General features: G+C 36.4%; 1 protein-coding gene across 1 annotated transcript in view; it reads left to right on the top strand.

Annotated features, from left to right (window-relative positions):
• The window catches only part of ARIH1 (ariadne RBR E3 ubiquitin protein ligase 1), a 117,014-nt gene that overhangs the window by 59,901 nt on the left and 39,541 nt on the right, over positions 1 to 17,572 (top strand). Inside the window, exon 3 of the mRNA XM_033189470.1 lies at positions 14,452 to 14,596. Within this exon, the coding sequence (XP_033045361.1) occupies positions 14,452 to 14,596 (145 nt within the window). The remainder of the gene's footprint in view (positions 1 to 14,451; positions 14,597 to 17,572) is intronic.

Here is a 17,572-nt window from a genome sequence, read left to right as displayed (position 1 = left end):
CTTGAATGTTGTTTTATGGAGAAATAATGATGGAAAAGCATTATTTCAGAAAACAATCTAGTAATAAATGAGCTGTTTTAGCTATCCAGGTAAAAGGAAAATACTGTCCTGACTTACAATAGTGGCAGCTAAATTGATAGCAGAGGGTAGATGGAAGAGAAGTAAAATAAGTTTTAACTGAGACAGAAAATATAGGACACTCTAGGAAAACTTCTGGTAATTTTGACCATTCCTTTCACTAAATACACTAGAAGAGGCTAGGTGAAATATTGAAACATGTTTGAAAAGTAAGATTATCAAATAATTAGTAAGATAGGAAATAGAGTTTCAAGGTTGAGAATTTGGAACTCGAGAAATTTAGAGAAACAAGCTTCCAGTCCTTGTTGCCCTAGCAGTATATGCTGATCCAGAAGAGGTAGCTCAGAGACTGAGCTGTGAGTTTTGTTTGCCCTTTGGTTAGTAGAGGGGGAGGTTGGAATATTAGGTCTATTAAGAGCGAGAATTGAACACACTAGCTTCTTAAAGACTGAAGATGATCTTCATGTCTTTTGGGTAGTCCAGAAAACCTTAAACCTTGAACTTGGGTTAAGATAGCCCCCATATATAACAGAAACAAATACATATCTTCTCTAGGGAAATAACATTATTTAAGACATTAAACTATCTTCTCAAATTATTTTTCTAATTAAAACATAACAACCTGGAACTTCAGATACTGGAATTGTCAGACCTAGACCAAAATGAGTATGCTGTCATCAGAGAGCTGTCATTCAGATTTGGAAAAAAATCAGAGTTTTTAAAACTAAACGAAATAAGGAAAATTAGCTTGGTGAGATAGTTTAACAGCAGACTGGACAAAGCTAAAAAGAGTTTAGTGTATTTGAAAATCAAACAATGATCCAGAATTAAGTATACCCATTAAATGATGGAAAATACAGAAGAGGTTAAGAAATACAGAGGATATAATGAGAAGGTCTCGTTGAGTTTTAGAAAGAGAGGAGAGAATGTGGCAGAGGCAATATTTGAAGATAAAAACGCTGAGAATTTTCCAGATTGGTAAAAGACCCAAATGTCATAGATTTGAGAAACATAACAGTTCCCATGTGTGATAGCTACTTGTTTCATTGATCGTAAGATACACAGTTTTTCACATTGTAACGTCTGAAATCTGGATGCACCTTAACAGTCCAACAAGATTCGTGAAAAATTTTCCATGTCAACTTGTGTTAAAGATCATGAAATTTCAGCACAAAAGCATTTTAGATTTATGAAATATGGTAAAAAGAAATCCACATTTTTATTTATTTCTTTATTATTTATTTATTTTTTGAGACACAGTTTCATTCTGTTGTCCAGGCTGGAGTGCAGTGGTGCAGTCTCAGCTCGATGCAGCTCGCGCCTCCCGGGTTTGAGGGATTCTAGTGCTAAGCCTTCTGAGTACCTGGGATTACAGGCACGAGCCACCAGGCCTGGTTAATTTTAGTATTTTTAGTAGAGACGGAGTTTCGCCATGTTGGCCAGGCTAGTCTCAAACTCTTGACCTCAAGTGATCTGCCTGCCTCAGCCTCCCAAAGTGCTGGGATTATAGGCATGAGCCACCATGCCTGGCCAGAAATCCACATTTAAAAACATCTTAGTAAAACTACAAAATCAGCAAAAATAAAGAAAAAATCTAAAGCAGTGAAATACAAGAAAGGCTGCTTTCAAAAGAGTGAAAGTATAAGTATAATAATATTCTAGAGCACAGCTCAAGAGCAACAATGAAAGTGATAGTAAGATGGTACCTCAATCTACTGAAAGAAAATAAACCTTACCTAGAATACGATATTCATGGAAAATACATTCATAAACAATATGTTTTAATTAATATAAATGGTTTTATGTTGTACCTATTTTTTGTATCTTTTTTTAAGCCAACCAACATTTTATTCTGCCAGTGTGGATTGAAGTTTCAAATACTCATAATTGTTATTTAAGCAACTATCTGTTAAAGAGAAAAATCTTGCAGAATGTTGTACTTTGGGGTTTATAATCTTAAATGCATAATGAGCTAAGCATTCATCTTAAAAGTCTCAAGTAATGAGCTAGAGGTCTCAAGTTAGGACAAGAACGACAAAATAAATACAGGGAAAATACAAGGAAAGAATTAAAGAGCAGAATTTATTAAAATAGAAAACATGCAGTAGAAGGGCCGTAAGATTTTTTTTTTAAAGACTTTTTTTTTAAGACTAATAACATTGACACTTTGATGAGGTTAGGAAAAAGAGAGAGCCTAAATAACCAATACCAGGAATGAAAAAAGAATATCACTAGAATCTTGTGGATGGCTTAAAAAACAAAACTCTTAAAATTATGGACAGCTGTTCAAACTTGATAGACAAAATGGGTAGATTCCTAGAAATAGGCAATTTCTATAAGAAATAGTAAACCTGTATCCTTATTAACTATCAAGAAATGAAATCCATAATTTAAAATGTTTTTATAAAGAAAAGTTGAAGTTCAAATGGTTATACTGGAAAGTTCTACCATAACATTTAATATGACAGTAACTTCAACCTTACATTCTTCTAAAGAACAGAAAAATAGGGTCTTCTGCCTTCATAAGGATATCATAACTTTTATACCAAAACCCAAGGAAAGACTGTACACCAGTTTGTCTCATGTACATAGATAGAAAAAACCATACACAAATACACACACACAAAACAAAAACTGGAGCAACAGAAACGCCTCAGAATATTAGCAAATTGAATTCAGCAGTACCCAGCATGGCCACCTGAGCTGAATCCTGGGAATGCTAGGTTGGTTTAACCTGAAACAATTCAGTATGATTGGTCACTTGAACAAATTAATGAGAAAAACATTTCACAGATGCCAAGGAGCATTTGCTTCATGATTTTAAAAAGAAGCTATTAGCAATCTAGATCTTTGTTAACCTCATAAATCTTACAGAAACATTTGTAGGAGATAATCATGGTTTATACACCAAAATGTTAGAAAGATTTTCCTTTTAGTTGGGAGTTCAAGATGTGAATATCGTATCTCCAGTTCAATTCAGCATTATTCTAGAAATGATTCTAGCCAGTAGAACATCAAAAAATGAAAATGAAATATAATGTAAGAGAAATGCCTGTGTTTTTTCGGGTTTTTGTTTTTTTTGAGATAGAGTCTTGCTCTGTCTCCCAGGCTGGGGTGCAGTGGTGAGATCACAGCTCACTGCAACCCCCTACCTCCCAGGTTCAAGCAGTTCTCCTGTCTCAGCCTCCCGAGTAGCTGGGACTACAGGAGCATACCCCCAAGCCCAGCTGATTTTTGTATTTTTAGTAGAGATGGGGTTTCACCATGTTGGTCAGTCTGGTCTTGAACTCCTGAGCTCAAGTAATCCGCCTGTCTTCAAAAGTGCTGGGATTATAGGCATGAGCCACTGGGCCTGGCCCCTGTTAATGTTCACTGACAATGTGATTGTGTATTCACAAGCAATGTGATTGTATATGTGGAAAAATCAGAGTCTAGAGGTAAATTGTTAGAATAAATGTCTTTAGAAAGAAATATGAAAAGTATGTTTTTTTCTTTGACCCAGTAATTCCACTCTCAGGTGTATATCCAATAGAAAGAAATATGTGCACATCCTACATTGAAAATCATATATAAGACCGGTGGTGGCTCATGCCTGTGAATTCAGCAACATGGGAGAATTGCTTGAGGCCAGGAGTTACAGGTCAGGTTGGGCAACATAGTGAGACCCCGTATTTACAAAAAATTAAGCAATTAGCTATGCATGGTGGCATCCATTTGTAGTCCCAGCTACTCAGGAGGGTGAGGTGGGAGGATTGCTGGAGCCTGGGAGGTCAAGGCTACTGTGAGCCGTTTTTATGTCACTGCACCACAACCTGGGTGACAGAGTAAGACCCTGTCTCAAAAAAAGAAAAAGTCATATATAAGCATATTCATAGCAGTATTTGTTCATACTTCAACCTATAAACAACCCATATGTTTATCACTATTACACTAGATAGATAATTGTGGTATATTGACATAGTGACTATTCAGCAGTGCAAAATAAATGAGCAAAAGCTGCAAGCCACAGCATAGATAAATCTTAAAAACATAGTGGAAAAGAAAAAGGACCCAAAGTAATACCTATCTATTATATGGTTCTTCTTACGTAAAATATAAAAACGGTTGAAACTAAGTTTATATTGTTTGATGCATATTTAGGTGGTGTAGCTATTTTAAAAAACAGGGCAGTGATTAAAACAGTTGAAACTAAGTTTACATTGTTTAAGGATGCATATTTAGATGGTGTAATTATTTAAAAAAACAGGGTGTTGATTATACTTTTGGGGGGTCTTGTAGAGTACTAGCAGTGTTCTATTTCTTGTCCTGGGTGGTGATTGGATACTGGTGTTTTTTTAATTACAGTTTGTAAGCTGCATGTTTATGTACTTCTCTAGAATTGTGTTATTGCAGAATAAAAATCATTTTAAAACACGTACACAGACATAGGAAAAGGATCAATCTTAAAGGGAAGGTCCAGCTTTTTTTTTCTGGACCTGTAGGATTAATAGTTCCTTTGTACCTACAAGTAAACGTATCATTTTGCCAAGACAGCTTTTCTCACTGCTCTCATAGTCTCTAGTATATCAAATCTATCCTAAATTTAACTTAGATATGTTAACTTATTTGAGCAACCTCTGCTACCCTTGTGGTTTCTGCCACATCAAACCTGTACTCCCTGGGTTTGGGGTTTGAAAACCTTGTGTACATTCACTCCATTCTGTATATCTGTGCTTGTAACTGTATATTCCTTGGGATGCCCCCTCCTATTCGGGCCTCAATCTTAAGAGCTGTATAGCTTTGTACAGAATCAGAACGTATCAAGAATACTTCATTCTGGGGTTATGCTCGTAGACATCATGTACAGTTCTGTACATCACAAATTGATGCCTCGTATATCTTCTTATTCTCTATATTCTTACCACATTTACCAACTTGTTTCAACTTCTTGAAGTTAGTTTTCTGTGCTTCTCTAGGATTCTTCTCCCATTCTTGCATGCTAAGTAGCATGTCATACTACAAACAGGTGTTCATCTCTTTCCTTCAAAACAATTGACATTACAACTAACTAGCATAATTCCTACATATAGTTGCTGAATAGGTGAGGGAACTATGTTAAATGGAACTTAATTATGTTACTAGCTTGTGTTTTGATGGAGCTAAATTTTTGTTTTAACGTAGCTAAATTTTAAACATACTTGTTTGATTCATAGGCTTTCAACTTTTACAACCTGAGGATTTCCATTAGATACATTGAAAAATCATTATCAAAACAATAAAAAGACATTTCTTTTTATATACTTGAAGAAATGTTATTTCTCTTCCGTTGGAATCAGATCCACTGTTGCAGATTCACAAGTAGTTTTATTTTCTAGATAAAAATGTATAGCAGGAGCAAAAGACCATTAAGCAGAGGGTGTAGATTTCCTTTAATGCACATATTTGGAAAGAGGACACAAAAAGCTACTGTCTTGGTTTTCTTTGAAGTAAAAATAGTTTTTAAAAAATAGTGGTTCTTGTCATTTTGGGGACCGTAGTCTCTTTTGAAAAAGTAATACAATCTTGAACCTTCTTCTGGGAGTGCGGGGGTGGGGTGGGGGCAGAGAACATTTGTAAATAAGTTATAACGTTTGTCTTCTGCACAGTTGTTGAAATGCCAGGGACCTCCAATTACAAATGTATGTGTTTGATGAACTTGGTAAAATTGAAATAATCATAAGCCAGAAGTCATAGACAACCACCGGTAAAGATGACACGTGTTTGTAAGTGTGGCTGGAACATCCTGTGAAAACCAGTGTCTGTGTCTTCTAAAGCCTCTATTGTAGAGATGTTCTCCATTCTGTGTTAGAGAAAGAATAGTCATTAACTTCTTTTGTAAATGTCCTCCATACTTTTATTTTTATCTTTTAAATTTTATTTCTAATAGAGATAGAGTCTTGCTATTATTTATTGTTCAGGCTGGGCTTGAGTGATCCTCCCAGCTTGAACTCCCACAGTGCTGGGATATAGGCTCACTAGCTACTGCACATAGCCTTTTTTTCTTTTGAAATTTTATTTACCTTCATGGTTTTACATCTACCTTTAAAACTCATGAGGAGCAATAATGTATTATTTAAAAAAGCTTTTTGATTAGCAAAATTTTTTATTGTAAAAGCTGAATGGGGGGAAGAGGTCAATTTACTGTTCACTTGGCTTTTGGGTATTTAGGTTTTTCTGTATTAAATGAGTATTGGATCCCTTTGGAAGACGGCATAGTTTATTGTGTTTCTGTTATGATTTTGCGAATTCGAGCCTAGAAAGAGTTATCTAAACATCTGTTTCACTGTGGTTATTTCCTTAATCCACCTGCCTTCATCCTGGCTCAGAAGTATAAAGGATAAAGTATGCAGTCAGATTTTTGTGCTGCCACTTGGAAGTAGTATTAATTAGTAGCTGCTCTATCAAACATTATTTTGCTTAGCAGTAAGCAAACTCAGGAGATTTTATTACAATGCTGTTTTTTTTAGGTTTTATTTTATTATAATGCCTTTTTTTTTTTTTAAACTAGGCTAATAAGAAAAATCTTACAGCCTCAAAAAGTATTCTACTTTTTCTGAAAAATATATGAGCAGTAAGTTTATTTAGCTGTAAAAACTACACAGAATACACATTTTTCTTTTTAGAGATTAGCTTAAGAAACCTAAATCTTTTAAAGCAAGCTGTTACAGATTTGTGCGAGTTCTCATTTGATTTTTTTTTTTTTTTTTTTTTTTTTTTTTTTTTGGTAACATGAGGGCTAAAAGCTTTCCTTGGGATATAAAGGTTTTCTTTCCTTAACTCCTTTAGATGGTTTTGGTTTTTGGGAATTCTGAACTTACCTAGTAGAGGTATGTAGTTTTGCCAGTCATCTTACATTCTTTTGTAAGAATAACTTTAAAAACCACAAAGGATGCACTAGTATCTTTCAATTTGTTTGAAAACTTACATTCTGCCTCAGGAACCCTTTTTAAATTTTTTTTTATCAAAGTAACACGATCATGATGTTTTAAAAGTCCTATAGTTTCCCAAGTTATAAATGAAACATAGTGCTCCAAACCCTCAGCTCTGATCCCATTCCCCAGAAGAGAAAGAACTATTTATTTTAGTATTTTTTATGACTTACTATTCCATATTGCTGTTTTAAGGCGGTCATCTTCATACCTCATGTTACTTTTGCTTTTTAAAATGTGACGGCAGTTCTTATTCATTCATGTGATTTTAATGAATTTAAGATATTTCTTTGCTCCTTTGACATTTTCTCTTAAATGTACATATTCTAAAAGTAGAAAAAAAATACATCATTAACAGGTTAATGTGGCTGGCGGCGGGGGTTGGGGGTTGAAATGGCAGTTCTTGGAAGGGTTTTGGCATCATGGATTTTTGTTCTTTGTCAGAACTATAAGGTATAGAATAATTGCGACTTGTAGTATTTTGAAATTGCGATCTGATACCCATAAACTGCCACATGTGAGTGTTAAAACAAATGTTTTTGGTCATTTAGAAGTAAACGTTACATGTATATACATTTTCATACATGGATACATATAATGTATAATGTGTTTTTTAATAAATTTATGTGTGTTTATTTTTACTCTCAGGCTTATAGCAATAGCTAGTTGACTTGCAAATGTATAATGGAAGCATTAAAAGACTGGATAGGAGGATTGAACTCTGATAGTTTTAAGAGTAAGCGTAGAGGCTGGGCGTGTAATCCCAACACTTTGGGAGGCTGAGGTGGGCAGATCGTTTGAGACCAGTCTGGCCAACATGGTGAAACCCCATCTCTACTAAAATCACAAAAAAATTAGCCAGGTGTGGTGGCACACATCCGTAATCCCAGCTACTCCAGAGGCTGAGGCACAAGAAATGTTGAACCTGGGAGGTGGAAGTTGCAGTGAGCTGAGATGAAGTCAGCCTGCACTCCAGCCTGTGCGACAGAGACTTTGTCTCCAAAAAAAAAAAAAGAATACAGCATAGAAAAGCCTACTTTATATCTTTAAGTTGGTTTAACATTTTGCTTTTCTGATTCTGTTGTGAGAATTAGTACTTCTCCAGTAGTGGTTGGTCTTCATGAGGTTTGAAGACTTAGTAGCTTTGAAGATAAATATTAGAATGGCAAACAGTGATGCCACAGTCACTCAGGATTCAAGAAGAAACACTAGCCAGTGGTGATCCCTACCAGCCCTGTTTCCTCTCTCCTCAACTAGACATAAGAGCTCGTAGGCTGTAACTTTCCTGCCTTGAAATTTAATTCATATTATTTGGTATGTTTCTCTATAACAGGCAAGTAAAATGAAAAATTAAGATCCAAATATTCTGAAAAGTTGCCAGGTTGCTCAACTGTATTTCTGTAAATATACTCAATATGCAGAAATGATCCTGGAGAGAAGAGAATTTACAGTCTACTGAGAAACTGCTTAAATCTAATATTCTTTAAATTGACAGATAATTGTCTATAAGAAAATCTTAATGTAGACAAATATAGGCCATAGGAATGGGTGATACCCTGCTTGTGCCCTTGCTTCACTAAGGAGAGGCTGGACTGAAGGAGAAACCACACTGCTACTTGTTTTTTTTGTTTTGATCAACATGATTTCCTGAAAAGGATGGGCAGGGTTACAGGCAAGGAGGGAAGCACAGTTCTAGGATAAGCTTTGCAGCTCTTTCAAGTCAATGAAGCAGAGAGAAGTATTTGGTTAACTCATTAAAGATACCTCAACTACACTGCTTCACACTGAGTCAGTTCCTTTTTATTTTGGTCTGATTTTCAGAAGCAATGATTTACATAGAAGCCAGCAAATCAGAGGAACTTCCAGATAAGTACCTAGGTAAACAGTGTGGGTAGTTAAGAATCCAGCCTATTCTCTGCCTGGACTACTCTCCAGGCATAGTAGTCTTAAATAAAACAATCATAATTAGAAGAAATCAGCTTTGTCTTAGGAAATTAAACATAGACTCTGAGATGAGGGATCAAAGTTAAACTGAAAAACAACAGAAGAAGGTGAAAAGGAAACTGGCAGAACAGAAAAAAAAGAAAGGATAAATAATGATCTTGTAGAACTTGAAACCACATTGATAGAAAGAAATAGAGCAGGCATTACAGAAAATAGGTCTGGAAGACAGGAAAAGGACAAAGAAGTAAATAGCAAATGGTAGACATGGAGGACAACTTAAGAGACTGGATGCAAATCAAACACATTCCTAACGATTAAAGGATCTTGAGGTAATTAATATCCAAATGACATTTCAAAAGAGAAAGTTAAATGCTTAGAATAAAGCCTGGTGGAACTGCTAAAGTTCAAGAATAAAGAAAGAATAAAATGAGAAAATTATTTTGGCCACAGACTTCCTCAGTAGCAACAGGTAACAAGAAAATAGAACACTATCTCTATATGAATATTGAGGAGGGAAAGGATTTTGTCCAAAGTGAGCAATTGAACACATTTAAGCATTAGAATTATGTCTGAGTAATTGGAGGTGATCAAGTTTATGAGACAAAAAACAGTTATCATTCTTGAAAGAAAGGCTACATAATATAAAAACAATGGGCAGGGCGTGGTGGCTCATGCCTGTAATCCCAGCACTTTGGGAGGCTGAGGCGGGCAGATCACAAGGTCAGGAGTTTGAGACCAGCCTGACCAATATGGTGAAACCCTGTCTCCACTAAAAATACAAAAATTAGTCAGGCGTGGTGGCAGGCACCTGTAGTCCCAGCTACTTGGGAGACTGAGGCAGGAGAATCGGTTGAACGCGGGAGGCGGAGGTTGCAGTGAGCCGAGATTGCACCATTGTACTCCAGCCTGGGTGACAAGAGGGAGACTTCATCTCAAAAAAAAAAAAAAAAAGAATGTATGTAGTGAAAACATTATATAAAACTATAATCAACCGGGAAGAGCTTTAGGAAGTTGCAACCAAAACCAAAAGGATGATCAATGTATTATTTAACTTTTATAAGAAATGTATTTAAGTATTAATTATACAGGCAACTCCTAGTAAAACTAAATTAGATTTTAGTAATTTCCAAATAAAGATTGTGGAGTCAGGGGTGAACAGACCATATAGTAAATACAGATCAGAACAAATACATGAAACTTTGATAAAAGAAGATTTCTAGGCCCACTAACCCTCAAGAATATGAATGGATTCTTAGCTTCCCACTCATATTTCATTTAAAATACTTAGCAGTATTTGAAAGTTCATTTGGTGGCTTCTAGAATGGATCAAAAAACTATAAACTCCAAGCCACATGTAGTGGTGTGCACCTGTAGTCCCACATACTCAAGAAGCTGAGGCGGGAGGATCACTTGAGGCCAAAAGTTCAAGGCTGTATGCTATTATTGCATCTGTGAAAAGCTACTGTGCACCAGCCTGGGCAACATAGTGAGACCCTCTTATTTTTTTTAAATAAGCTATTAACTCCTATTTTAAAAAATGTTACAAACTCCAGTACTAAAGCTATCTAAAGCAGAGGAATTCAGATTGACAGTTAAAAAGTATTGGGTTGATTAGACCCAACACCAGACTGTTGGGGCGACGACGTCTAGCGGAGTCAAAGGAATGAGAAAAGACGAGAGAAAGTGGGACCAGGGAGCCAACGCTAGTATGGAGGCTGCGAACCCTGGAGCTCTGGGAGCCCACACTCCACGCTGTTTATTAGTGATCAAACAAAGAAACAGGTGGTGAGGATGTGGGGGTTGAAAGGAAGCGGTGTATCAAGCGAATGAGCTTACAAAGCTGTGAGGGTTTAGCATTTTCTTTGAAACGTGGCTACTTGAGATCATGGGAGTGCTAGAAGTAAGGAGCCAGCACGTCTAGCAGATATGCAAACCCTGCCTCAGCTTCTCTCCCAACACTCAGCTTTTCTCCCAACAAAAAGAACTTGAAATACCTGAGAATAAAGTCACTGGAATATGTGCAGGATCCACATAGTGAAAAAAAGTTACAAAACTGTTGAGAGGACTGAATGGGAATTGGAATTAAGTAAATTGAAAGATACTTTGTTCTTGGCTAGGAAGACAATATTATAGAGTCGATTCTATCAAGTAACAGTTTACTTGATATAATTGTAGTAAAAGTTCCACAGGATTAAAAAAAATTAACAATGATTATACTTAACTTGAAAAAACAAATATGGAAGAATAGCAGAGAAAATTCTGTAAGAGAAGAATGGTAAAGGGATCTTTGTCAAATATTGAGAATGTATCAACTACAAGAGCAGACAAATTAGTGGAATAGAATGGAGAGTCCAGGAATAAACTCGTCTAAATAGGAAATGTTGGTATATGGTAAACAGGTCAGTGCTGAGAGTTAGATTAGTCAGTTACTCTTTAAGAAGAAACTAAGTGCTTGTAACATGCCTGTAGACATTAGGGCTCCAGGAATAATAAAGTAGTCCTCATGGGGTTTACCTTCTAGCAGAGCAAACATAAAGAGTGATTACACTTAGTAATGTTTTAAGTGCTGCAAAGGACTAGGAGTAACAATGGGATGCAATTCAAGGGAACCTTATCTAATGGGGCTGGAAGTGAGGAGCTGTCAGAGATCACTTATTTGAGGAAGTCAGATGTAAGCTGAAACCTAAAGGTGGGAAAAAGTGTTTCCAATAGATGAGACAACCCTTCAATAAATGGATTGAAATGAAATGGAATCCCGTACTCCTTATTACGTAAAAAATAAATCAACAGTTTTAATAGAAACAGTTTAAAGGTGAGATCTAAATCATTAATGAATTTCCATTAAAATCTTTGGGTATAGAAGTCTTTTAAAGTGTGGTATAAACTGCAGAAATCACAGTGGGGTAGCATGATAAATGTGCCTCATAAAAATTTTAAAGTGATAATTAAACACCATTAAAGAAAGTTGAAAGACAAGAAAGAAATGGGAGAAAGAAAGCAACCCATGAAACAAAGATTTATTCTTCCTCTTTACACACTGAACTTAATAAGGAATAAGATCACCACAGAAAAATGTATTCACCTTCACTAATAAAGAAATACAAGTTAAGTCTAGATATTTTTCCCTATCTGATGGGCTAAGATTTTAATCAAGGATTATTTTTATGTGGCACATTTAAATGTCCTTCAGAATAACATTGGTTAGATATATTATAGTAAATAACTATAGTGGAATACTGTGCAAAAATGAAAAATGTAGACATTTAATGACAAAGATGTCTGTTAGATATTGTCTAGTGAAGAAAGCAGGTTATAAATGTGGACTAGGGTGTTACTTATATGAAATTGGAGACACATGTCCGTGTGGCTGTATACTCATAGAATACTGTCTAGAATGTTAACCAGAGTATGAGAGTCGTTAGTTCCATGTTGTCAAATTTTGGATGACAGAAGTTTGTCTTGTTAGCGTGAATATTTTTATAAAACAAGGTGTTTAGCTGGTTTATGAATTGATATTTAGTGTTAGTCTCTTATGCTTTCGGTTTTTCAGGTAAAAGTTGGTATTTTATATATTTTTTTAAAAAATTGAGACAGTCTCGCTCTGTCACCTAGGCTAGAGTGCAGTGCGGTGGCACCATTTTGGCTCACTGCAACCTCGCCTCCTGGGTTCAAGCAGTTCTTATGCCTTGGCCTCCCGGGTAGCTGGGATTACAGGCACCCGCCACTGTGCCCAGCTAATTTTTTTGTATTTTTAGTAGAGATGGGGTTTCACCATGTTGGCCAGTCTGGTCTTGAACTGCTGACCTCAAGTGATCCACCCGCCTCGGCATCCCAAAGTGCTGGGATTGCAGGTGTGAGCCACCGCTCCTGGATACTACAACAAAAATTAGCGGGGCATGGTGGCAGGCCTGCAATTCCAGCTACTTGGGAGGCTGAGGCAGGAGAATCGCTTGAACCTGGGTGGCAAAGTTTGCAGTGAGCCGAGATAGCACCACTGCACTCCAGTCTGGGCAACAGAGTGGGACTCTATCTCAAAATTGTAGGAAAGCATTTGATTTTCTGCTGTAGATATATTCTGATTATCTGAATCATCAGAGACATTAATTTTCTATTTGTATGAGTTCCTGACAACTTGAACTTTCTGATAATCCTCCTTTTTGTAATGTGTTGGCATTTCAATTGATAATATGATTTCATTGAAATATGTTGTAGTCAAAGTATAAAAAAGATATTTATTAGTCTTAGGAGAAGTGATATGGTTTGTTTCATTTGAATGATTTTTCTGGAGGTACAGTAAGGTATAGTAACCTTTGACACAAAGCCTAAATAAGACCTTAATTAAAAATACTGGAAATTCCTTTTGAGTATTGAATTACTTTTAAAATTGAAAATCTCCTGTTTGTATATAAAGAGCATTATAGTTATTGTAACCTGGGCTTTACAACCTAAAAAGTAATTGACCAGATTATGCATTAATATTTTTGCTGGTTATATTGGTTTTGCAAATTGAAAAGTTTTTTTAAAAAATTTTTTGAATCTATTGCTTTTCCCTTTTGAATAGTAAGCTATTTCAGGAGGTCAGGGAACATGTCTTATCTGAATTAATTGGAAACATTGTGCTAAGTATTTACCACTATCTTCCCTGCCCACTCCCGCTTAAGGTCTGCTCTACTATCTTTGTCCAGAGGTTTGCTATTTAGTTAAAACTCTAGGTAGTACTTGGCATATACTCTTGATGTATTAGATATGGAACACCTCTATATTTAGATACATATTTTATGAAAAGCTAATATGTAATTTATTTTATATAAAATGTTTGAAGTTACACTTTTTTGTTCTATTTCTTCTCCTTTCTCAGTAAATTAAAAATATTTCGAAAGAACGTTTAGAAAGCAAGTCTATTATGTAGAATGAGACACATGTAGTAATTTTATTTTTAAGATGATTTGTGTGGTAAGATAAATTGTTTACTAAAGCTAATATGTTTAAATTGCTTTAACTAAAATTATTAATAAAATGAGTTCATTTGTATAAAATATAGCCTACCCATGTAAAATATTACTCTTCATAGAGTAGTATTTAATCCTTAAGTTTTAGTTGCAGTACTGTTAAAATACTAACAGCTTAACTTCCCAAGATTCAATTATTTAAAAACAAAATTTAGAAAAAAAAAATAGCAAAAACTCAGTCTACTAGTTTACATATATACACACACCCACACACACACATATATATACTCATATATATAAGAGTAGACTGAATTTTTGCTGCTTGCAATATATATATATATGCACATGTATACACACACCTTTATTTGCTATAATTTGTACCATATAGCTTTTATTTCCTCTGAGTAAAAAGGTTATTATCTTGTTTTATTTTAATTCAGCTTCTTGCTTTTCCCCATAGAAAAGCAGGTTTTTGGAGAGCTCTAACAGTGTGCAGTTGCTGGGCTCTTATCCTTTCTGTTTAAATAATGCAGGTACTTTGATGGAAACCTGGAGAAGCTCTTTGCTGAGTGTCATGTAATTAATCCAAGTAAAAAGTCTCGAACACGCCAGATGAATACAAGGTCATCAGCACAGGATATGCCTTGTCAGATCTGCTACTTGAACTACCCTAACTCGGTGAGTATCTGGTAGTTTAAGGCTAGTGCTGACTTTGTATTTCAGTAGTTTAAGGCTAGTGCTGACTTTGTATTTCAGAGGGTAAATCAACTTCCATTATTTAGACAAAGGAAAATCTGTGGGACTTAGTAGTAGCCTCTAAGCCATAACCTATCAATGTATTCAGTGTGAGGAAAGGAAGGAAAAGAGTAAGAGCTTGGTGCCTCTTACCTCCAACCCCTATTTGTTTTTTAAAGCAGCAACAACTTGTCCAAGTTGTCATTTATAGACCTAAATCTTTCTGGAGTTTATTTTATCACCATGGGGAGAATTGTGTAATAGGTAGGCAGTGAGTAGAATTGTTTCTCATCCAAATTAAAATAGATTTAAACTGTGTTTTTTAAATATCCAGAAACACTCATAAATATTGTTAATACTATTTGCTAGGGAACTCTCAGAATTCTTCAAAAGATAAAATTTTCACTTAATCAAATCCATTCAAATGGAGATTGTTAAATATGGTATGTGGGGACAGAGTTGGAACAGTACCAGTGATAAGGAAGACAACCAAATAACTGATGTTAATCCCTTAAGTACAAATATCCTTCCTAAACATTTATTGAACTGAAGCTGGGCTCAGTGGCTCATGCTTATAATCCCAGCACTTGGGGAGGCCAAGACAGGCAGATCACTTGAGGCCAGGAGTTTGAGACCGTCCTGGCCAACAGGGTGAAAACCTGTCTCAACTAAAAATACAAAAAAATTATCCTGCCATGATGGTGCGTGTCTATAATCCCAGCTACTTGGGAGGCTGAGGCATGAGAATTGCTGCCTGGAAGTCAGAGGCTGCGGTGAGCTGACATCGTGCCACTGTATTCCAGCTTGTGTGACAGAGTGAGACTCCGTCTCAAAATATAAAATAAAATTTATTGAACTGAGATGATTTGCTTGCTTGATGCTTTACTTGAGTGTTTACTAAGGAAGTTTAGTCTTAAGTTGTCTTAAGATATCTAAGAGATAACTTAATTCCATGATAATTACAACTGTCTTGTTCATGTTCTCTGCTTTAATTGTTAAGCAGCTCTTTCTAATAATTACTGTATACCAAGTCTTAGACACTGTTATTTTCACAATTAATCTGTTAATGGGGTCTCACTATGCCAACCAGGCTGGAGTGTTACGGCTATTCACAGGCATAGTCATAGTGTACTACAGCCTTTATCAGACTCTTAAGTTCAAGTGTTTCTCCTCCCTCAGCCTCCCAAGTAGCTGGAATTACAGACATGCACCATCAAGCCTGGCTAATATTTATATTGAAGGATTTTTATTGTTTATCTTAGAGTTGTATATGTGTATCTCTAATGGGGTCCATTTCCGGGGAGTTAACTTGTTCACATGTACAAGTGATGAGAAAAGTTTTAAAAGATAATTAAGTACTCAGAGAAATAGAATGATCAGATTAGTAGGTAAAGTAGTGAACTGAATTTTCAAATTCTCAAGTTTTGATCATAACTCTAACATGAAATTTTTGGCTTTAGGGGGAGGTAAGCCATTTAATGTCACTGGATTTTTCTTTTTTCTTTTCATTCTTTCTTTCGAGATGACTTTGCTCTGTTGTCCAGGCTGGAGTGCGGTGATATGATCACTGCAGCCTCAAACTCTGGGACCACAGGCGCATGCCACCGTGTCTGGCTGATTTTTCTGGGGTGTGTGTGTGCGTGTGTGTGTGTGTTCTGTTTTGTTTTCTTTTGTTTTGTTTTGTTTTTTGTAGAGACAGGGTTTTACCGTGTTGCCCAGGCTGGTCTGGAACTTCTCTGAGCTCAAGCATTCTGCCCACCTGGCCTCTGAAAGTGCTGGCATTATAAGTGTTAGCCACTGTGTTCCTCCAGTTTTTTTTTTTTTTTTTTGAGACGGAGTCTTGCTCTGTCACCCAGACTGGAGTGCAGTGGTGCGATCTAGGCTCACTGCAAGCTTTGCCTCCCGGGTTCACGCCATTCTTCTGCCTCAGCCTCCCGAGTAGTTGGGACTACAGGCGCCTGCCATCAAGCCCGGCTAATTTTTTGTATTATTAGTAGAGACGGGGTTTCACCATGTTAGCCATGATGGTCTCAATCTCCTGACGTCGTGTTCCGCCTGCCTCAGCCTCCCAAAGTGCTGGGATTACAAGCGTGAGCCACCGCGCCTGGTCTCTTCTTTTCTTTTCTTTCTTTTTTTTTTTTTTTGGCATGGGTTTTGCTCTTGTTGCCCAGACTGGAGTGTGATGTTAGTCTTGGCTCACTGCAGCCTCCGCCTCCCAGGTTCAAGTGATTCTCCTGCCTCAGCTTCCCGAGTAGCTGGGACTACAGGCGCCCGCTGCCACACCTGGCTAATTTTTGTATTTTTAGTAGAGATGGGGTTTCACCATATTGGCCAGGCTGGGCCAGGCTGGTCTTGAACTCCTGACCTCAGGTGATCCACCCACCTTAGCCTCCCACAGAGCTGGGATTATTACAGGTGTGAGCCACCGCACCCAGCAGTTTCTTTTTCTTTCTGAGTTGAATAAGATATTCTTTCAGTTTTCTTCCAGCCTGAAAGCTGTATCATTTCTCTTACCTTAAATCACAATTCTAATTCGAATATTTTAAAAAAATACTATTAGAATATATTAAATTCATATTTTGACTGTTTTATTGTCTTTAACAGATTCTGTTTGCCAGTTGAGATTTACATAGTGCTTACAGTTAAATGCTTCCGTGAGGTAATACTAAGACCCAGGTTTTACAAGGTTTCCTTACTTCTTGGTGTTTTTCCTCCTGCTCTATCATAGCCAGTTCCTTCTTAATTTAAATCTTAACTCTGATTTGAGTACTGAAGCTAGCTGCTTACAAATATCCACTATAACTTTCTCACTGTTCTTGGTATTGTCTTAACAGTCTTAACAAACTAGAATTTCAAAAGCATGACTTGAGATTTACAGTGTAACTGATGATGGAGAACCTATTCATTGAACACACTAGG

This window comes from Trachypithecus francoisi, unplaced genomic scaffold, assembly GCF_009764315.1.
Source record: "Trachypithecus francoisi isolate TF-2019V2 unplaced genomic scaffold, Tfra_2.0 Lachesis_group3, whole genome shotgun sequence".
NCBI lineage: Eukaryota > Metazoa > Chordata > Mammalia > Primates > Cercopithecidae > Trachypithecus > Trachypithecus francoisi.
This window is presented reverse-complemented; position numbering and strand designations above follow the sequence as displayed.